Source organism: Notothenia rossii (genome assembly GCF_949606895.1).
Source record: "Notothenia rossii genome assembly, chromosome: 9".
In the NCBI taxonomy this organism is placed as follows: Eukaryota; Metazoa; Chordata; class Actinopteri; order Perciformes; family Nototheniidae; genus Notothenia; species Notothenia rossii.
The window spans coordinates 35,407,837-35,430,838 of NC_136907.1; the positions used below are offsets into that span (position 1 = coordinate 35,407,837).

General features: G+C 42.7%; 2 protein-coding genes across 11 annotated transcripts in view; both read right to left on the bottom strand.

Moving 5' to 3' along the window:
• Window positions 1-16,580, bottom strand: part of picalma (phosphatidylinositol binding clathrin assembly protein a) — a 33,234-nt gene extending 16,654 nt beyond the window's left edge. For 9 of the 10 annotated variants that reach the window (XR_013802600.1, XR_013802601.1, XR_013802602.1 and 6 more), the window contains exons 1-8: window positions 16,113-16,580; window positions 15,896-16,007; window positions 15,306-15,412; window positions 15,175-15,216; window positions 14,098-14,183; window positions 13,809-13,932; window positions 13,036-13,169; window positions 11,304-11,389 (exon numbers count right to left, since the gene is read on the bottom strand). Coding sequence is in view for 6 of the 10 variants with exons in the window: in XM_079649927.1 (XP_079506053.1) it covers window positions 11,304-11,389; window positions 13,036-13,169; window positions 13,809-13,932; window positions 14,098-14,183; window positions 15,175-15,216; window positions 15,306-15,412; window positions 15,896-16,007; window positions 16,113-16,193 (772 nt within the window). In the remaining 4 variants the exon portion in view is untranslated. The remainder of the gene's footprint in view (window positions 1-11,303; window positions 11,390-13,035; window positions 13,170-13,808; window positions 13,933-14,097; window positions 14,184-15,174; window positions 15,217-15,305; window positions 15,413-15,895; window positions 16,008-16,112) is intronic. The other variant, XM_079649925.1, reaches the window with a different exon arrangement.
• A 156-nt stretch (window positions 16,581-16,736) lies between these two features.
• Window positions 16,737-22,994, bottom strand: LOC307019222 (uncharacterized protein). The gene is made up of 2 exons (XM_079649921.1): window positions 19,323-22,994; window positions 16,737-18,964 (listed from the first exon to the last, which is right to left on the bottom strand). Exons 1-2 carry the CDS (start codon window positions 19,717-19,719, stop codon window positions 16,887-16,889), a joined length of 2,475 nt encoding a protein of 824 aa, XP_079506047.1. The 5' UTR covers window positions 19,720-22,994; the 3' UTR covers window positions 16,737-16,886.
• Between the last annotated feature and the right edge of the window lie 8 nt (window positions 22,995-23,002).

Below are 23,002 nucleotides of genomic sequence, written 5' to 3' on the forward strand. Positions count from 1 at the left end.
ATCTATTTCATCACTGTATATTCACAAAGACCACAGGTCAAGGTCAGTGGTAAGATCTGCATATCTTAGGTATCGCTGCATGACTACTTCTTATAGGTGACAGATGACACAAAGGTTCAGGACTGTGTTTTGTATTTTACCAGCACTTATGATGTTTAGATCACTCAAGTACTATATGGGCCATTCTACCAAATTGGACCAAAGTCAGGTTGGAAATGTTTTTGAAATTCTGTATGTTTTTTCCCCAAAACTTTGTCCATATATATTTTTTACCATATCTAAATTACACATATCTAGTAAAAGAACCGTACATTTTTATGCCATATTTGAGTGTATTGGAATGTTCTTCCTCGACCAAAACTGGTCACTACTGAAACATAGTACATACACTGTAGTAAACAAGTATTATATTAACCTGTTAAGATTGTTTTACCTTCCCTTCTCTAAATAGTATTTGAACAAATATTTCTTGAGGGTTTTCACAATTAAATTAATAAAAGTGAATTTTTAATCAAATTTCAAAGTTCAATTTATACAATCCATAAAAATCATAATGCAAACTTTCTTTGTAAAATTCACAAGTCCGTGGCTGGCCCAACACACGAAAAAGGACACACTTTGGACTTAGTATTATCGTTTGGACTGTCTGTATCTGTGGATGAAATATGTGCAGCAACGCGTATCTCAGACCATTTACTGGTTCTGTTTACAACCTCGATCCCTTCCGCAGGAGTCGAATCACGTGCCCCTGCGTGTCAACTGCGCTCAATTAACCCATTGACTGCCTCACAGTTCTCTGATGTTTTTAATGCTTCTCCGATCTGTAAATTAGAGGTGAATTGTGTTTTTAGTGCTGATGAGCTTATCTCCATGTTTGACTCGACATGTACCCTAATACTGGATTCTGTTGCTCCTTTTTTGAGACGCACCAAAGTTCTCTCAGAGCCGTGCTCAATGAATGTACTCGTGCTCTCAGACGCGCTTGCAGGCGTGCAGAGAGAAAATGGAAAAAGGATAAACTCCATGTCTCCTTAGAAATCCTTAGTGCTTGCCTCTCCGACTACCAGACGGCAGTCAAAGCAGCCAAAACGGAGCACATTTCTCTGTTAATCTCCAAAAGTGGCCATAAACCTCAGGTTCTTTTTAACGTCCTCAACTCGATCATTAATCCCTGTGATGTTTCTCCAATTGTGCCATCGACTACTAGTCTAGCAGGAAGGGCCCTCACATTTTGAGATACCCCTACCCGAGGTAGAACAAATGACAACAATGATTTTTCTTATCTTTAGGGTCTCCCATTAATGAAATTGATTGTTGTCAAATTTTATTTTGGGGGAAAAAAAGTTTTTTGGGTTGTTCTTTAGAACTACCCCAATCCCTGAAAAGACCAAATTAGACCAGGCCGAATATGGGAAAGGTGACAAGAAAGCCCATAACTTGAGAGTGACCTCTCTGATCCTCTTTAGATTTGCTGAAGTATGAACCAGGTGGCTGTCCTACATCACCAAATAGTCAGACAATATTTAACTAAAAAAATACTGAATGATAGTCCTGTAAACTTAGCTTTAGTTTAGACGGAAATTGTACTTTTGGTGATAGGAACATAGGACTCAATCACTTTTCTCTCATTTATCAGAAAAACAGAAATCCCTAAGAAATATACCATTACTGAATTGTCAAGGGTGCTATTGAACACTAACCAGTAGTTGTTTGGACATATCTGGTACAGTTCTATTGCAAATGAGATTTCTTTAGACATATCTCTTCTCTGATACAGTCAAATTCCAAATGGGGGATAAGTGGCATAATAACCTACAAGTTAAGAATGCTCACTGATGGTCATTATATTTGGAGAGGGAGATACCAGGTGGCTGAACTACATCACCAAATAGTCAGAATAAGAGTAACCCAATAAAATCAAGTGTATTAGTTATACATTGCAAGCCTCTAAAACATAGGTGTAAATAGTACAGGTTTTATTGAAACTGGAACCTTAATTCAAAGTACAATATACAAATCATCAAATAATTGGTCAAGGTCAAGTATATAGATACTAGAATATAATGTTAAATGTCAGGTTCCTCAGAAACGTTAGGGGACACATTTTGACATTCTGTCAATGTGTCCCCTGGTCGAATGGCCCCATCTCTGACAATCCACCCTTTGCCAACAGGACTCCATAACAAGGGTTTGGGATCGGGCTGAAACATTGCTCTTTGTACATGTTGTTGAAATGCATCCTCTGTTGGCGGCAGATTTTCCGAGGCTGCATCTGTTATTGATGCAATTATGAACCTCAGTTCATCCAAGTTTGTGCACATCAGTCTGATTTCCTTTTTTCCATAGCAGAAGCGCCAATTCTCTTGCGACTGGCAAAGACTCTTCCAAGCTGGCAGAGAGTCCACAATGGGCCAGATCTTTGAGCTCGCTGAGATGGGTCTTGAGTTTGGTGAATGCTGTTGTCTTTCCTATTCTGTACAAACTAATTGTTGTGCCACAGCCAGTGAGTGCATGACATGCTGGTAGACATCATTGTCGTCCAGCTTCAGGACCATCTCCAACTAAACGGCCTCTTTGAGAAATTCCAGTCCGGTTTCCGTTCCGCCCACAGCACTGAAACAGCTATGGTCAGGGTCACAAACGACCTGCTGATGGCGGCTGACACTGGTTCCCCATCTCTCCTCATCCTCATGGATCTGACTGCAGTATTCGACACTTTTGGCCATAACATCCTCCTTCAGCGCCTCCAATACACCATCGGGCTCTCTGACTCCGCCCTGAGCTGGCTTCAGTCCTACCTGTCTGGAAGAACAGAGTATGTCTCCTTGAGAGTTGCAAGGTCCCAGACACACCCTGTCACCCGTGGTGTCCCTCAAGGGTCGTCCCTCTGATGACATGCAGCTATGTATAATCACAGACCCTATCCCGCATGCATCCTCACTGTCACCATCATCATCACCGTTCCCATCAACATCCTTTAAAGAGCAACTTGCAGGTTAGAGACACCAGTGAATAAATGTGTAGGAAAATGATGAATACACTACATTTTCAAAAAAAAAACAGAAATATACACTACAGTGACATCTGGCGTTGTTTTAGTAAGACATTTTCAGTTCCGCATAAAAAAGCCTCCGCACATGACCTCCCGCGTGTGACGTAACATGGGGGAGAGCGGCCGGTCTAATGTATAAATAAACATGGATCACAATGCTAGTTTTGACACAGAAGAGGTTGAAAATATATATTCGAATGCATATGATTATAATTATGAGCCTGCTATGCGTCCAAGAGACCAGGAGCAGCCAAGGATTAGAAAAAATAACGGCCATCGGAGAGAAATGGAGCTTTGGTGTTTGGAGAACCAGTGGAGAACAGAGCAGCTGTCTTGGTGAGTGACCGGCGTTAGCTACAGTTAATGTTAGCTAACGTCAGTCACATCACAACATTGTAAAGTTAGCAGTCATATATCAGGCTATAACTAAAGTAGTATTGATAATATGTAACTTTACTGGCAGGACTGTTGATACTGATCCATAACAGAAACTAATGCGCAAGTATCAGCCGTATCTTGCGTTACCTAATGCAACTCCACACTACGGTGCTGTGTACCGGAGGGGAGAAGCGAGATACGGCTGATACTTGACGATCTGGCGGAGAAATGTTGTGGAGCCTCCGTTGATATGCCGTTGTAAATGGCTTGATGGAAAGCAGGTGTGTAGACGGGGAGGGTGCACAGCTGATTGCAGCAGGTGAGTGGAGGTTGAGCCGGGAGCCAGGAGTGACAGCCACCACGCCAACACAAACAACACAGACAGGGGGAAACAAACAAACACAAAGGAGACGGCTGGAGCAGTACAGCCACCACAGCGTTACCTAATGCAACTTCCCACTACGTCTTACGGTGCCGTGTACCGGAGGGGAGAGAGAGAGAGAGCAGCGAAGGGGGGGAGAGAGATGTAATACGGTTTCCTGATAAAGCTGTGGAGAGTATGTGAAGTGAGAGTATGTGCTGCAGGGAGGTGGATGCACAACGCACCCAGGAACGAACGCTAGCTCCGGTCCTTTTCCCGTGGACTTGATGTCCTGACAGGCTCGAGTTTGTGCAACCTGCACAAACACAAGCTCACCATGATTACAAATGTTGAAATGCAATGTAAAATTACTGAAAAAATACCAGCTCTCTAAATCACAACCGCTCAAACCAACTACAAACTACTACCGCGGATTGGGCAGAGAACGAGTCCGAGAAAGTTGCTCCCCCATGTGACGTAATATAACGCGTTTGACGTATGACGTTAAAAAAAAGCCGTTTTTAGTAGCAGAGCTCAAAACGGCTCTTTTTCCTCTGAATTCATGCCCTCATGTATTGTAAAACATATCAAATCCTGCATTAACATTTTTAATTGTAATTTTCAGGCTAGGTTAAGCATAAATGTAGTAAAAAAAAAAAAACTCAAGTGGCTCTTTAACACCTGCATTGAGGAGATAAAGGCTTGGATGCAACAAAACTTCCTGCAGCTAAATAACTCCAAAACAGAAGCTATTTTAGCCAGGTCCATGTCCAGCCATCCCCCATAACCATCTGACCTTGACACCCACATCAAACACCTGTGCAAAACCTCCTACTACCACCTCAGGAACATTGCAAAACTCCTGTCAGATGCTGAACAACTGGTCCATGCTAAAATAACTACTCACATCACAAACCATCTGCTTCGCCCCCCCAGGACCAAACTCCGCACAATGGGGGATCGGGCTTTCTGTGCAGCTGCTCCTCACCTGTGGAATTCCCTCCCAGACCACCTGAGGACTCCACAGACCACCTGAGGACTCCCCAGACCACTGAAGCCTTTAAGAAAGGCCTAAAAACAAATGTTGAGGAAAAAGTGCAGATCTGTAATGAGGACCCATCTCTGAAGAATAACACAAGTGTTATAACCTAAAGCAAAACAAATGTCCCAAACTACAGGAAGTACTAGGGGAGAAGTGGAAACAAGACTGCACTGTGCATGTTTGTGAGCAACTACATTGTCACTGCTGCCCCACAGAGACTACAATCAGGATTTGACGAAGGGGAGGAGGTGAAGAGCATCTGCACAGCAGGAGTCAGCAGTTTGACATCACATTTGAGTGATCAGGAGGAGGCAGACACAAGGATGGTGCTCCATGACATACATCTTGCAGAGTCATATTCCCGCATCAGTGTGAGGTCTGATGACACAGGTGTGGAAGTACTGCTCATATATTATGCAAGCAAATACATGTTTGGATCATCTCTAGTGTACATGCATGCAGGCCATGGAATGAGAGAGAGATCTGTCCCCATCAACACCATATGTGAGACAATTCGAAAAGACATGTCTAACTGTCTACCAGCATGGTGTGCACTCTGACTGTGGCACAACAAGTAGTACAGAATAGGAAAGACAATCAGCATCAGCAGGTCGTTTGTGACCCTGACCAGAGCTGTTTCATTGCTCTGGGCGGAACGGAAACCGGACTGGAATTTCTCAAAGAGGCCATTTAGTTGGAGATGGTCCTGAAGCTGGGCGGCAACTACAATGATGTCTACCAGCATGTCATGCACTCACTGGCTGTGGCACAACAAGTAGCTTGTACAGAATAGGAAAGACAACAGCATTCACCAAACTCAAGACCCATCTCAGCGAGCTCAAAGATCTTGCCCATTTTGCACTCTCTGCCAGCTTGGAAGAGTCTTTGCCAGTCGCAAGATAATTTGCGCTTCTGCTATATGGTTTCACAGCCCAAACCCAAACCCTTGTTATGGAGTCCTGTTGGCAAGGGGTGGATTGTCAGAGATGGGTCTATTCAACCAGTGCTATTTACAAAAACCCCAGCACCTACAGAAGTGAGAGACATTACTCGCTTGTATTGCAAAGATGCAAAGTGTGGAGAGAGTGAAAAGTGCCAGTGCCTCTCTGTTGGCCTTCCCTGTACGGAGTTCTGCACCTGCTGTGCAGAATGTCAAAATGTGTCCCCTAACGTTTCTGAGGAACCTGATATTTAACATTATATTCTATTATCTATATACTTGACCTCTCACATCATTATTTGATGATTTGTATACTGTACTTTGAATTAAGGTTCCAGTTTCAATCAAACCTGTACTATTTACACCTATGTTTTAGAGGCTTGCAATTTAGAACTAATACACTTGATTGTATTGGGTTACTCTTATTCTGATTATTTGGTGATGTAGTTCAGCCACCTGGTATTTCCCTCTCCAAATATAATGGCCATCAGAGTGAGCATTCTTAACTTATAGGCTATTGTGCCACTTATTCCCCATTCGGAATTTACCTGTATCAGAGAAGAGGTAGGCCTATGTCTAAAGAAATCTCATTTGAAATAGAACTGTACCAGATATTTCCATACAACTACTGGTTGGTGTTCAATAGCACCCTAGACAATTCAGTAATGGTATATTTCTTAGGGATTTCTGTTTTTCTGATAAATGAGGGAAAAGTGTGTTTGAGTCCTATGTTCCTATCACCAAAAAGTACAATTTCCGTCTAAACTAAAGCTAAGTTTACAGGACTATAATTCAGTATTTCTTTAGTTAAATAATTGTCTGACTATTTAGTGATGTAGGACAGCCACCTGGTTCATACCTCAGCAAATCTGAAGAGGAAAAGAGTTGTCAATCTCAAGTTATGGGCTTATTTTTCACCTTTCTCATATTCAGCCTGGTCTAATTTGGCTCTATTTCAGGGATTGGGGTAGTTCTAAAGAACAACCAAAAAAAAAATGTTTCCCCCAAAATAAAATTTGACAACAATCAATTTAATTAATGGGAGACCCTAAAGATAAGAAAAATCATTGTTGTCATTTGTTCTACCTCGGGTAGGGGTATCTCAAAAACTAAAGCCTTTTTTGAGGACTTGCTGCTGGACTATACTCTCTGTGATAAGTTTCTTACATTTTTTATTGAAAAAGTATCTGCTCTTAGGCTAGCCCACACACTAGTGCTACCCCAGATCCTGCTCCTTTTCTGTGCCCTGCTGTCCTCGACCACTTTGAGCCTGTATCCCTCTCTTCTCTCTCGGATGTAGTCATGCACCTGCGGCCGACAAACTGCACCTCAGACAGCATTCCCTCTCGCCGTCTCAGAGGTGTTTTCGAATCAGTTGGAGCAAGTATTTTATTACTTATAAATTAGGGCTGTCAGTCGATTAAAATATTTAATCGCGATTAATCGCATGATTGTCCATAGTTAATCGCAAATTAATCGCACTTTTTGTATCTGTTCTAAATGTACCTTAGAGGAATATTTTTCAAGTTTTTTATACTCTTATCAACATATGAGTGGAGAAATATGCTTTATGCAAATGTTTATTATCATTTGAACAATGACAAATATTCTCATGAATATTAATCACAACAACCTCTGAACATTACAAATACTAGCCTCAATTCAATCTGAAACCTCTCTCATACAATAATACAATACAACGTGTGTGCGTGTGTGTGTGTGTGTGTGTGTGGGGGGGGGGGGGGGGGGGGGTGATGGATCGTTGGAGCTATGTGCAACTCAAGGCATATGCTCGAACGGGAACTGCCTGGATGCTGCAATCATGTTGCGCGCACTATCCGTGCTGAGTGTGCTGACTTTTCGTACAATGTCCCACTGTCTGGCTTCCTGCATAAAGTGAAGTGCTCGGCGCAGTTGTCGGCGAAATGTCACTCCTCTTTTTTCATTTAAACAGCTCCTTATATCCGTTAGTGCAGCTAGCTAGCACCAGATGCTAACAACAACAACAACAATACACGTAAGGTCTCTCTCGCGCCACACATACACACACCCTCCCGGTCTTCCCGATGGCCAGTCGGTACCTGCCGGTGAGCGTGGAAGTGTGGTCTGCCGCAAGCGGACGGCAGGAGCGGGGCTGTTAGCATCAGCTTGTAGATGCTATTTTAAACTCGATGCGCTCTGAAACTACGGGGCGGCCGATGACAAAAAATACACATGCGTTAATCGCGTTAAAATAATTAGTTGCGTTTTTTACGCAACCCTTGCATGGTTCAGGTCCTACCTGACAGACTGTAGCTTCTCTGTGCAGCTAGGTGCCTTCTCCTCTGCCAAAGCCCCTCTTACCTGTGGGGTTCCCCAAGGCTCGATTCTGGGCCCCATCCTTTTTCTACTGTAAATACTGCCCCTAGGTTAAATTCTCACAAAACACAACATCCCCTTCCATTGTTACGCTGACGATGTACAGATCTATCTGCCACTCAATTTAAATGACAACTCATTACAGCTATTGATGAACTGCTTAGCAGAGATCAAATCCTGGCTGAGCCAATATTTCCTCAACCTCAATGAGAGCAAGACTTTTTTGGATTTTTTCTATTCTGGGCTCCCTCAAAAATAATATGCTCCCCTCTGTCACGAACCTTGGAGTGACCTTCAATAGCGCTTTTAAATTCGATAAGCAGGTCAGCAGCGTAGTCAAAACCTGCTTTTTTAAAATACGACTATTGGCCAAGACCAAGTCGTTTTTATCTTTTAAAGACCTGGAAAGGGTTATTAATGCCTTTGTTACCTCGAGGTTGGACTACTGCAACGCTCTGTGAGTGGGTATGGACCAGGCGTCAATTAAACGCCTGCAGCTAGTGCAGAACGCAGCTGCACGTCTACTCACTGGCCACAAAAAGCGTGATCACATCACCCCAATTCTGGCCTCACTGCACTGGCTTCCAATTTGGTTCAGAATTGATTTTAAAGTCCTTGTATTTGTTTTTAAAGCCCTAAATGGGCTGGCTCCGGCCTATATAGCTGAACTCCTCCATCGCTACATTCCAGCCAGAGCTTTAAGGTCGGCTGACTAGCTGTTGCTGATATTGCCCAAAACCAGGCTCAAAACCCAAGGGCACAGAGCCTTCGCAGCAGCTGGCCCTAGGCTCTGGAACACTCTGGTCGGCCCAGACCCTAGGGGTTTTTAAATCCACGCTTAAAAAACACACTTCTTCTCCCTGGCCTTTTAGTCAGAGCAGAGCACGACTCCTGACTTTTCCCTGTGTTTTTTATATTTCTGTTGTAATTTATTGTCTTTTATTGTGATTTTAGTCATGTGTTTTTATGTGATTGTAGTATTTATTACATGTACAGCACTTTGGCCCGACCACAAATCGCTTTTAAATGTGCTTTATAAATAAACTTTGATTTGATTTGATTGAATTTTTTACAAAACATCCAGTGTTTCGGTAGTGACCACAGTATTTTGTTCTCAAGGTTGTATCATATTCCCTCAACCTTATTGCTGAAGTGTGAATGTTGAAGCTACTGACCCAGAATCAGCACTTTAGTAAAAGGCTGAAATAGAGGGGAATGAGGCTAGAATGCATGATCTGTTTGGTATTTTGAGCAAAACACTTCAAAGACATGTTTTTTGTATATCTGAGATCTATAATATATGCCTAAGAGGCCTTTAAAGTAACACACTGATTATCAGACTTTAAAACACATTTATTTCAAAACTATGTGATTTACCTGCTTATTATTCAATTTTGTCACTACCGAAACCATCATGGCAATTACCGAAACTTAAGCATATGTTTCAGTAGCGACGATTCTAGCCGAAATTGAGCATAACTAAAGAATGCTAGCAAGTATATGTCTAGAATACACGTTTTTGAAGAGGTTTACACACATAAATACCTAATACTTTGCATAAAACCCCGAAAAAGTTTACTTAATTGAAGATAATAGAGCAGAGGAAGTGCAGAGGAAGGGCATAGGAAGAGCAGAGGAAGAGCAGAAGAAGCGACTCTCAGCACATGGCTACACTAAATACAGGGCAAACTGAAGGGCAGCACCAACAGAGGCTCGTCACCACACAACATCACAGGGGGGGGCTTTTGATATACAAACAGAAAGCAAATAAAAGATAAAACAGCCTTAATCTAAGAGAGTAAAGGGCTGAGGAAATAAACTTTAGAAACTTAGCCTGATTGTGGGAGGAAACAAATATTTGGTTTAGGGCACAGAGTTCCTGTTAGCCGGTAATTACCAGACTATGACCGGTAAAATATGCTGAAGACCGGCAAATCTAAATCTCTCCGGTCAAAGTGTCCGGTCAAAATAATTTCCCCTTAGCGCAATACTGCATCAGTTGCGCAACTTGCACCACTCATGTGACAGACAAAAGAATATTTGACAGATAAGAATAGTCAATTCTAATGTCTAACACTTAATATGGAGAAAGAGATGTCCTGTGTGGGTTGATTGTGCGTTGATCTGTTGGTAATGCCTCGGGGTTCCGGTGGGCATGTAAACGAATACATAATGCTGCGCTATACTTTGCGGCCTCACCCGGTTGCTTAGCGACGCTTATTGTTTCGGTGTCTTTTAATAAGCAGGTAGTCATATCATTAGCTAGAACTAGCTAGATCTGATCGATATGGACATAAACGCGAGTGAAGACTAACAATCTGACGGTAGAGAGAGATCAGCTGCTGCTGACGAGTCGACACGCAGCTCTGCATGATCACATGCAGCGGTGAGCGGAACAAAACACACACTTCAGGTTAGAATATCACACGTAGCTATTTTAATGACCTCTCAAACTACCTAAACTAGTTATAGATATGTTTAGTTTTACTGTCGGGTCACTCATTACTGATCCGCGAGCTGCATGAGACTGACGGGCTGTCAGGAGAGAGAGAGCTCTCTGTTTATTATTCCCGTGTTATTGTAAGTTACTTTACAATTTTGAATAGTTAATCTACTATAATTAGTTTGTTTTATATCAAATCACATCAATTTGTTTTAAAGCTCAGTAAATAACAAAGAAGACCTTTGACCGGCACTGATTTACACATTTATGACGTTCTGTGCCTGATAGAGACAATGTAAGAAGGTCTGCAGGCGAGGTGTGTGAATGTCTGGCCAGCTCCAGCTCTCAGCCCACATTTGCATGAGGACATTTGTTTACAGGGCTAGTAGTTGATGTTTTTCAGCAAAAAACACCAACTAAAGTTAAAAGATATGGCCAACGCGTAACAAAGACGATTTAAACTAACGGCAAATAATACTTATATTTAATATTTTGCACCTGCCTTATTTTATTTATTATGACTGACCATGACATTGTTCATCAGCCCAGCCCTGGGAATAATAATCATTTAAACCTTCATAATTCATTTTATAAAAAGGTAGATACATTTTAAAGGAATCATACAACTGAATGTGTGAATTGCACAAAACATTTCAGAGATGCGTGGGACTGCTAGCACGCGGCATACACCCATACGCAGTATGTTGGCAGTGTGTCTGAAGGCCTCACCTCCCCAGGAGCTGCTGGTGGAGAGAGGCAGTGAAGGCTGGAACGCTGGCTGCAGGTCGAGCAATTCAATAGCTGCCTTGAAGATGCTGGAAGAAACAAACGGGAACAGTGGGGGGGGGGGGGTTACTCTGGTCACTTTTTGGACTAAACAGGTTCAACAAAAGTCTGCTATTATAAAAAAGAAAACGACTGCATGTTTTGCCCTGAGCGATGCTATTCTAGTGTTATTTTGCCACTATTTGCATAAACACTTCCACTTTTCATTTATTGTGCTTCATCTAGTGCAGGGGTGTCAAACTCAAATACACAGTGGGCCAAAATCTAAAAATGGGTACTAGTCGATGGCCGGACTGGTTCAATGTTTATTGCAAGACTTATTGAAATGAACTTATTGCACATATTATACCTGGAACTAACAAAGCTTAAAAGATTGCCTATAAAAACAACATTAGACATTAAATAATCAGTTGCATTCATTTCTTATGGCTCTATCTGCAGCTTTTCCGGAGTCATTTCTTATGATTATATTTTTCCACAAGCTTAAAAAAAACTATTTCCCTCAAAGAAAAAGAAAAACATGCCCTGTTGTCGCAAGAAAAAAAGTGCAGAAGGAAACATCCATTAAACTCAGTGTGCTGCTCTGTGATGCTAGTTCAAGCAGATACTTGGCATCTCATCTTGGGTGCAATTTCATCAATGTTTGGGCTCAGGCTCTGAGCTGAGGATACCCTCAGGATGGAGTGAAGGTGTGCGTGCAATATACCGGCGGGCCAGATCTAATAGTAATTAAAAATTATCCTGCGGGCCGAAATGAAATCCACCAAGGGCCTGATTTGGACCCCGGGCCTTGAGTTTGACACATGTGATCTAGTGTTAAGGCCCTGACACACCAAGCTGACACCAAAGAACACGTCCCGACAGAACACGACTGTTGTGTCGCCTCACGTCTCCTGCGTCTTGGCCAACAGTCGCACTGGAACACACCGCAAAGACTTCAGCCGGCGGCCAAGAAGCACGTACAGTGCTGCTTATGTGTGAGTGGCAATAACTCTCCTTACCAGCAGGCGGCGGTAGTGTGTATTCGTCATTCAAAAGAGGCAACCGGAAGACAGACTGCTGATATATATAAACTTCAGCTCTCTGAAGCAGAAAGAAACAATTTAAGCATTGAGGCTGGCAACCTGCTGCTACCACATTCCATTCATCAGTAATTATAATCCAAGATTATATTCATATACAACATCATAACACTGACAGGCAGCTGAACAGCCAATCAGAGTGAATTATTTTGCCGACAGCTCCCCGATTCGACATGTTGAATCGGGGGCGGAAGGTGTCGGCACGGCCGAAAAGACACGACGGTGCGGGACACAACAATCTGAGTAAGGCGACAGGACGCTCATCGACAACCAGACATCTATCGACAGCCGAAATCGGCTTGGTGTGTCCGGGCCTTTAGGGGTAGTTCTGCTGGGCCACCCCAATATCTATGAAGTGATCAAAGTTGAATCTAATCTTGTGAAACCATTTTGAAACATGAGCCATTTACTTGAATTAAAGTTATCCTAAATTAAATTGGCAACATCAATCTACCAACATTTTGTAAAATGTCCAAATCTTGACTAATGCTCTTAAATAAACACATTTCTTAGATCTCCTTTCAGCTTTTATCTGCAGTTCTGAAACATTTGCACGAGATTGTCTGGTCTAAGATGAGATGATAGGTCCTTGCCTGTTGTTGGAGCTGGGGGTGGTAAAGAGGTCGATTGTAGGGGCTGAGTTGATGGTCCCGCCCTCCTCAAAGACGGGGGAGGAGTCTGTGGTTGCTGCCACAGGGTTTTTGTGAAGCTCCTTCAGACGCTGCTCCTAACATCAGGAGGACAGTGTGAGCGAAGCAGAGGCCGATCTGTATGCAACTACCCAGTCCAAACCTTTCGAAAGATCTGTCAGCATTTTGCTTTGGACTATTATCCTGTTAGACAGATTATAATTGTAAAGCAGATCAACAGATGAACGGAAATGATAATAGAGAGAGCAAAGGGGTTAATATACAATCACAGTCACTTAACGGGGTCGCCCCACTGTTACAAATCTATTAGATACGTTATAGCTTTGCATTTTGCAATTTTGCAGCTGCAACCTGATATCATGATTTCATGTCTCTCTCAGTTACAAGGGGACTGTAGTGTTGCCCTATAATTTAACATATAAGTGAGCAGATTAAAAGAGTAGTTTTAGATTAGCCACATACTCATGAACTTCAAGTAACTTTTGTTATGAATTGTTTTAAAGCTTTTACAAAATAAGAGTTAAAGCACATTCTGATTTGTTGCTCGGCTGCCAAGTTAACATCTGGAATGTAATAGATCCAAGTCTAAAAATAATTATGAGAAGAGAGTCCTAAAAGACATGAATGGCACAACTGCTTCAACTTCAAGGAATAGCAAATGCCTGCAGGCCTTGTGAGCACTGATCTGAAAGAAGAGCAGAGTGAGGAGAGTTTACTTTGAGTGCTTGAAGGCGACTCTGCTCTTCGTCCAGGGCAGCCTGCTTCTCCCTCTCGTCCGCTCTGGTGAAAGATATGCCGGTATTGGCCAGGGAGGAGACGGCATTGGAGAGTGTGCTAGCCCTGAATCAAAGGACACACACAGAAAAAAGTCACAGAACTCCAGTATATCATAGCCTTAATACATGTGAGACTTCCACACATGCATTGTTAAAATCTTACCTTTTCTTCATATCAATCCAAAGTCAACATCTATCAAGCTGCAGTGACCCAGTGATGCACACCTACCTGCTGGCTGCTGTCGAGTCCTTCACTTTCTTTCCCTCTAGAGAGGCCAAGTGCTGCTCCAGAGTATCAAGCAGGCTGCCGGGGGCCTAGTGTGAATGTGATTCAAACACATTAGGTTTCAAAAACTAAGGAAAACCTAATACAAGATGTCCTTTAAAAAATAAAACACTAAAGCATGCCAAGTTATTGCCACGGGTCCACAAACACAGATACTCAAAAAAACAGAGAGAAAAGGTTTGTATACTTACAACTGTAAACTGAAAATGGAGAGAGGAAGGAAGGGAAAATACAGAAAATAAAAGGTGGCAACAGTCAAGAAATTATTAACAAAATGTTTAGAAGAAAGCTCTCCAATTGCGGCTTTTCTGCTAAAGTTACACAGTTCTACCGAATACATAACGAACAACAGAACAGATCAGCAGGTGCCTGGCAAGGGCAGGAGACGGTGAGAGTTGGAAGCTGTTTGTCAGTGCAATAAGGAGAACATGCATGGACTGCCTAGCATGCACAGCTCCTGGTGTTAAAACATTTCAGGCCAGGGGAGGGGCTGTGAAAGGACACATCTCCTGCGTTCATATTATGTAGGTCACTAAAGCACACATTTAAGCCCAAAACATTATTTATGCCGTCTCAATATAACACTCAAAAAGTACAGAAGTTTACATCTTAATAAGCTACTATTAGATTGGACAATAATTATGTAAGCTCTCTACCTTTCCAAATCTGAGACATGCATACAGAGTTTGGGTGTTATGCCAGTTAGGTTTATTTGTGATTTGGTAGACCGAAGGTTTAACATATTTGACTTTAGTGTCTTTACTGCACACAGGAAGCCATCTTTAAGTCAGTCAATAATGATTTCCCACAGAAAAACCCAATGTATACAGTTTCAAGGCAAATACAGGCATGTCAGATTATATATACACAGCCTAAATGTATTATAAAATCATTCCACAACCTGGCAATTCTCCACTTTTTAGCTCAGAAAATCCAGTAAAAAGGAAGCGTTTTCAATTAAAGCAAATTACTTTAAGTAACAGCACAGATGCCAAAAAAAGGTTTTGGATGTAGGCTTACCTGAGACAGATCTGGTATGTCCCCTCGATCAATCCCGACTTGCTGCAGGAAGAGAAAAGATCATCAGACTTTGATGGGAAATCTGATGCGTGGCAAGCTCCCTGATTGGCTGGTCTGCAGTCCTAACTTACCTCTGCTACTTTGAGGAACTCGGAGATTCTAGTCATTCTTGTGAGGAATTTTTTGTAGATGTCAAGTGCTTCTTTGCACTGGACTTTCTTCATGTCAAAGTATTTCTCTGTTAACAAGATCGACAAAAAGATTATGGGAATAATATCATTAATTCTTTTATTTCTGTTAAGTCAGTTACTTTGTGGTTTATGAGTTTATATTTTCGAAACACAATTTATTTTCTTATGGGTACAGTATCTCTTAAGTTATATACATCAAGCAAACACGTTTCAGCAGCACCGAATTGATAAAAGGTGGTGAAATTAATCTGGTATGTATATAGATTGTTTTGATATGTGAATATTAAAAGTTCCATCATATGTTCATTACTCAAACTGCAAAAATATCTGCATAGCAGTCATTTCTGTTTCACGTTTTGCAGACTATACCTACTGAATATTATTTTCTTTCAAGAAGTTGAAACCAAGGTGTTTAGCCTCTGTAGATGCTACCCATGGTAAAGAGGAGAAAGGAAAGCTTTCTGCATATTCATATCAGTATGAATTCTAAAGTCAGAATGATTAATGCCAACCCAAAAGCAGGGTTTTACCCAGGAGGTTGATGATGCCTTCATTGTACGCTGCAAACAGACGGATGGCATCTTTGAACAGAAGCATGAAGGCTGCGTTGATAACACCATTTGTCAGTTCATTGGCATTGACCTATAAGAGAGGCGGAGGCGTTGAGACTACGTCACAAAATTCACATTTTAAGTGTCAGCTAAATATTAAAGATGCCACCCTGTGCAGCAAATACTACACACTCACGTTGAAATCGAGTAACACATCCATCTGGTTCTGGATTATTGGGATGGTCTTGAGGAGTTTCTCTGTGTTCATGGTTCTCATCACGCCATCGGACCTGTGCAATGAAAAGAAAGGGAATGTTCATACAGATATCTGCGAGCATGTTCCTACGAATGAAAACCTGATTTGATAATTGAGTATTTTGAACTGTAAGAGGACATGGCTGCATTAGAGCAGAGCTGCCAACATTGTGTTATAGAAAGTAGTAGCATGCCGAGCGGAGGAAGGCAATTTTTTTTCCGGCGGGGGGTCCGAGGTCCGCCGAAGCCCCCAGAATGCCCCCTTATTTCATTTTTACTTTACTTATTTCTATTTATCTTTTGTATTCAACTGTTTCTATTTTACTGTAAATTGTATGTATATATAGTTCCCTATTCCTTTTCCTATCACCCTGCTGCTATAACATGTGCAATTCCCTTACAGGATTAATAAAAGTTATCTTATCTTATCTTATCAGAAGCCAGAGACTTTACATGCTCTGAGATGCAATCTAGGTCATATTAGGACATGTTTTTCTGCAAAGTAAATTTTTTGTGTATAATTTCTCCTTTTCCCTGTACTGTTGCACACAATTAAACACCAACATACACAAAAAAATATTTTTATTAACCGAACAGAATTCATCATGAAACAATACTGAACAATAACACATGAAAAACCTGTACACAGCCTTTTTTAGAACAGAGTTCAACTCAAGGGAACCTTTGGCTGTGACATGACCATCTGATCAACCTCTCACTTTAGATGGTCATAGGTTGCTGACTTGGCCTTGGCAAGAGTTGTCTTGGAGTACGCCTGCTTGTAGCAGACAGACCCCTTTGCCACCATGAATTGTTTGTGGGTAATGAGGTTACTCAGGGTCTCCATTCCCATACTAGGTCTGAACTCCGTTCTGTTTTTTGTGACAAGACTGAAGATGCGTTCGCAGTCTGCATTGGAATGGAAGATGCAGAGGATAGCCAGCATTACCTTGCAGAGTAAAGGGTACTTGAGATGGCCATTTCCATCCTTCAGCTGACTCATCAGGTGCCACTGTGTGTCTGGTCTGTCACAGCTGGTGATGCTTTCTGGCAGAGCATCGGTTTGGTAGGTCATGAATTGACCCTCAAGCTTGTCCATCTCCTCAGCATTCATCTTCAAGCAGGGGAATCTGCCTGTGAAGTACCTCACAGAATTGAACTCTGCGCTGTCCCGTGCAGACATGTCAGCCACAGAAGCATTCCGTAACACTGGGTCATCATAGGGAAACTTCTTCACCATGTACTCAACAGCCTTCATGTAGAATGCCCGCACAGCGCTGAAGACCTGGGCCAGCTGCAGCTCCTCAAGCTCAGGGTGATCTGCTATGAAGTCTCTGGTGTTTTGCCCAATGAACAAGGTCTCATTGCTCTTCTGGTTGCTTGGTTCCCTAAATGGTACCTGGTGAACCTTAGCAGCTGCATTAATCACCTGAGGCTTCACAAATCGGTTCAAGAGATTCTTCAGCTGTGTGGTCAAAGTCCTGTGTAGTACTTGTATGCAGGGTTTGTCTAGCTGCAGCAGAGTGTTGGCCTCATCAAATATCGGCAGGACCGCACTCAGAAAGTAGCAGTAAAGATGGAATGTTGGGTCCTGCAGATGTTGACATGCCCTCTGCACTCTCTGTTGTGCCCCTGTCTTGGGCTGAGTGGGTGCAGTGCTAGATGTCTTGGGCTGAGTGGGTGCAGTGCTAGATGTCTTGGGCTGAGTGGGTGCAGTGCTAGATGTCTTGGGCTGAGTGGGTGCAGTGCTAGATGTCTTGGGCTGAGTGGGTGCAGTGCTAGATGTCTTGGGCCGAGTGGGTGCAGCGCTAGATGTGTTGGGCTTTGCCGTTGCAGTCTTGGGCTGTGTGGTTGCAGCTGCTGGTGTTTTCTTTCCCTGACTGAATTTGGCTAGGTTTTGTTGGCGAAAGAGATAGCCTGCCAAATCAAACTGAGAATTGTCCTTGCTGCCGTTACTGTGGGTTGATGTGTCCTTGCTAACACTGTGGGTGGACTTGTCCTTGCTGCTGCTCTGCGTGGACTTGTCCTTGCTAACACTGTGAGTGGTCTTGTCCTTGCTGCTGCTCTGCGTGGTCTTGTCCTTGCTGCTGCTCTGCGTGGATTTGTTCTTGCTGCTGTGCCCAGACTGTTCTGACTCAAAGTATTGCAGCAATGCAGGCCACTGCTGCAACAACCTGGCGATGCATTTATCTAAAGAGAGCCACCTCGTACTTACATGTTTAACAATCTTTCTCATTTCCACTCCACACAGATCCTGAAATTTCTTCAGTCCCTGTTTCCTCTTGCTGGATTTGTCTAGGTAGAAGTATATGTCCACCAGCAGCTCTTCAATGGACACTGGAAGCTGAGCAGCAGCTTTTTCTGCAGCTAGATGAATTAGATGGCACGGGCATCCCAGCACATATACTGCACTGTTTTTTTTGTTGATGTAGCCTGCCGTGCCAGCTTTGAGTCCCTGCATCACCATGGCATTATCTGCCCCAAAACTCATGCAGTTGTCCCAGGATATGCTACGTTTCTCAAGTTCATTGTCAATGAGTTTGAATATGTTCTGCCCAGTAGATGCCTCATGACACTCTGGCAAAGATAGCAGTACTGTCAGAACACGCCCAAGTCCTCGATCAAAGTACTTCACAACAAGAGGATACAGCTTACAGTCTCCATAGTCAGTGCTCCCATCCGTGGCTAGGGAGTATGGAGCTGTCCTCATTGCCTCCGTGATCACAGACGCATCCTCCTTGGCAAGGGCTCCAACAATGGCGCTGCTCTTTGTGCGACCAGACCCATACTTTCCTGCAATTGCAATCACAAAAATATTGAATTGTATTATCATGATTATACTCTAGATTACACAGAATTGCAGAATTACAATCATGATATTAATCCTCTGTAGAGTAAGTTGGCCTAGGCTATTTTTTTTTCACCTTTACATAAAATGAAAAATGTTTATCAGAATGATACAGTATCAGTATAAATTAGCAATCATTAATTTGCAAGATTTAAATCAGATTATCAACCAGGGCAGTACTGTAACTGTTTTATATAGGCTAGTCTGTACAGATTGTAGAGTGTATTGTGACAGTATACAGATATAAATCTATGCCTATGAATGCTTGAGATGAATTGAGGCTATTTGTCATTTGAGCCTTACCAGCGATTTTCGAGTCCGGAAACATCTTTTTCACCAGTGGCCCGATGTGGTCGGCCACCGCGATCGGGATGTTGTGTTCCACCAGAAAGTCCACAGCGAGCACTTCGGCATTTATGACACTGGTGTCACTGTCAACCGTAAAGAAGCCCGCGATGGGCCTTGTAGCTTCCACTGCCGCCTTGTATGACGTGTGTTTAGCAGTCCTGGTGTGCTTTTCAACGTCGTGTCGGCCCCCATGCCTCACGCTAAAATCTGCCTTACACAACATACAGTAAGCGTGGAAGTCGTCCAGCTTCGACCGGGTGATGGTCGGCCATTCTGCGTTATATTCTAGCTTGAAGCGCTGTTCAGAAATTCGCCGCTTTTTCGGCGGAGGACAAGTACGTTCACCATCCATTTTTGATAGACTTCAACTGACAGCTCGCTCCGCGATTTCGCGGGCATAGTGTATTCACGAATTATCATTGGTCCATTAGAAATTAAGATAATAAAAACACAACACATATGTTAAATTATATAATGAAATAAAACAGATATTAATATTTTCTACTTATCTGTGCTATAAATGTAATTTTTGTATGATTCCAATTATCTTAAATAATTTTATAACCAAAATAGCTGAATTTGCTCGTGACCTGTTCAAACCAGTCTATGGTTCAAACAGAGAGGAGACAAGCGGGGTAAGGCAGCAAAGAGCGGCGCCTCACGTCAGATTGAGCAATCCCTCACAAACTGGATTAAACGCATGCCTTTTTCTCTCATTGTCTGTGAAATGTTTGTAGACACTCGTATTATGTCCTTTCTATCCATTGAGTAGGTAATGTATTTTAGGTAGGCCTATGTGTTGTAGTCTTGCTGATCTGACATAAACCCGCGGTGAAAAAGCAGAGGGGAGGCAAACAGTAGGCTATCTCTGTCTCAATGAGGAGGGCGTGCGAAAGCCTGGACACTAGACTCCATTAATCACTTCACGTCCCGATTTACTGAGATCATTGCTTGAGCTAAAATGCTTGTTTCATACGACGGGACAGAAGATAACTCGATCGACCAGTCACAGTGTGATTGTCTATGTTAGACGGCACGCGCCGTTGAATTTAAGAGAAAGGCTAGCGGAGCTAGTGAGAAATTAGCACCTCCTGTATAATGCCTCCCTGCTCTGTAACAAAGATGCTAGTGAGGAAATATCCCCTCCTGTATAATGCCTCCCTGCTCTGTTACAAAGATGCTTGATGGTTTTACCCCGATATATATATGTAACAGTATGTAACCATAATGATTTACCCCGATGAATCTGCCGCAGGTGTTTTAATGTTTAATTACCATATGTAAGGGTTCGTGCACAGAGGGGATTGTCGGGAAAGAGATGGCTGTTTGAGGAAGCTCCCATTTATTAACATTTCAACAAACAAGTTGGATATTTGCATAACGTATTCAAGTGTTAGCATTTATTGCAATAGTAGCTACAGAACATGTACTGTGCTGTGTAAACTGTACTGTATCACATAGTGTTTCAGACACACAAACTTTTCAACTTTCAAAATTAAACGGTGCGCTCCCAGCGCACGTACCGGCAGTGATCTAGAGCAGCGGTTTTCAACCAGTGGTACGGGGACAAACTGTCTCGCTCTCGTAATGTCTGTCTGTCTTGCTCTCGTTCTGTCTCTCGTACCACTCTCGGTTCCACTTTTACTTTTGCGCGCTACCTGTCTCACTCTTTTCCGACCTCCAGCTTTTCCTGCTGGAACCCGCCGCTTAAAGGTGGGGGTCCGCGGACCGGCCATAGAGCCCATAGAGTTAAAGGTGTTGGCCGTTAGCTGTAAAAATCCATAGATTAGCCGCACCGTTACATAAGCCGCAGCGTCGAAAAATGGGAAAAAAGGCGCGGCTTATAGTCCAAAAAGTACGGGTATGTTTTAATATACTCTATTGACTTCACATATTTTTCACATAGGCCTATCTGACTCTGAAAGCCAGCTACGAACCTCACCGCACGGCACTGGTCTACATGAATAGAATTCTTCATCAACAGCGGGAGCCAAAACAGCATAGCATCCTGGTAACAGTAGTGAGGGCATTACAAAAAAGAAGTACAGCCGATCCTATTGGCTCTTTGCCAACGCAAGGGACGAATCATAAAACGGCTTATATGTGAGCTTTAGTGCTGGTTGGATGTCAACACATGCACGAGGCTGCCAGCTCACCGATTCATTTTTCGATTTGTTAGGTAATGCGTAGGATATTCAAGTCAAGCGTAGCGGCGTAATTAGGGCCTGGAAATCGTATCTGCTACGCCAAAATCGTGTATGTTGGCAGCTCTGTTAGAGTCATAGAGCATAATGAGGAGTGTTAGTGAAGAGTTGTGTTTGACACCGCAGCAGGACAGAGTGAAAACTAAAGTAATCAGTGCATGACATTGTGGGCCATCTAAGCTAATTTACAGATGGCCCTGAGCCCAATAGAGATTGCCCTGAAAAATGCGCTGGGACGAAATGACGCACGAAGGGTTTGGGGGGCCTCCCCCTAGAACATTTAGATTTTTGCAGGTCTGGTGCATTCTCTAGACTGAATTATAAGATGAACCACCACAATATTATATTGTACAATTTCAATGTTATTCTTCATTTCAATTGTTTATTTGTTCTTGTTTGTGTAGCTATAAGAAATACTTAAGTTGTTGGTCAAGACACTTTCCATCTGATGAAGGCAAATGCCTTCCCAGATTTAAAAAAGTAGAAAACATTACATTCAGTTATAACTGCCAAAACAAACATTATTTACACTATTATGGCCCCTGTTAAAAATGTTTGTAATGTTATCTACTGTAAGTTGGTCGAACGAATGCCTCCTCATCCGGAAGCTGACCGAGCAGACCCGAGCAGCAGTCGAGAGGAGCCGAGCGCATCCGCGAAGCACACAAAATGGCGACGTCAGAGTTCCCGTTAGCCGGCAAATCTAAATCTCTCCGGTCAAAATAATTTTCCTTTAGCTTAATACCGCTTCAGTTGCGCCACTTATGTGACAGACAAGAAGAGTATGTGACAGACAAGAATAGTAAATTCTAATGTGTAACACTTAATGTGGAGAAAGAGATGTCCTCTATGGGTTGATTGTGCGTTGATCTGTTGGTAATGCCTCGGGGTTCCGGTGGGCATGTAAACAAATGCATAATGCTGCGCTATACTTTGTGGCCTCACCGAGTTGCATAGCGACACTTATTGTTTAGGTGTCTTTTAATAAGCAGGTATTCCTATCATTAGCTAGAACTATCTAGATCTGATCAATATGGACATAAACGCGAGTGAAGACTAATCTTACGGGAGAGAGAGATCAGCTGCTGCTGACGAGTCGACACACAGCTCTGCATGATCACATGCAGCGGTGAGCGGACAAAACACACACTTCATGTTTACCTCTCAAACTACCTAAACTAGTTATAGATATGCTTAGTTTTACTGTCGGGTCACTCATTACTGGATCCGCGAGCTGCATGATACTGGCATAATAGATTGCCCGATCGGGCAACCAGCAGGTGAGGCTTCATTGCCCGAGCTAAATACTAGATGGCCCCGGGCCATCGGGCAGTCCTTAATGTCGAGCCCTGGTAATAGATGCTAAATAATCAGTATTCAGCTTTAACATCAACTAAAGGAAAGACAGGACCCCCCCCATCCTCAATGGAG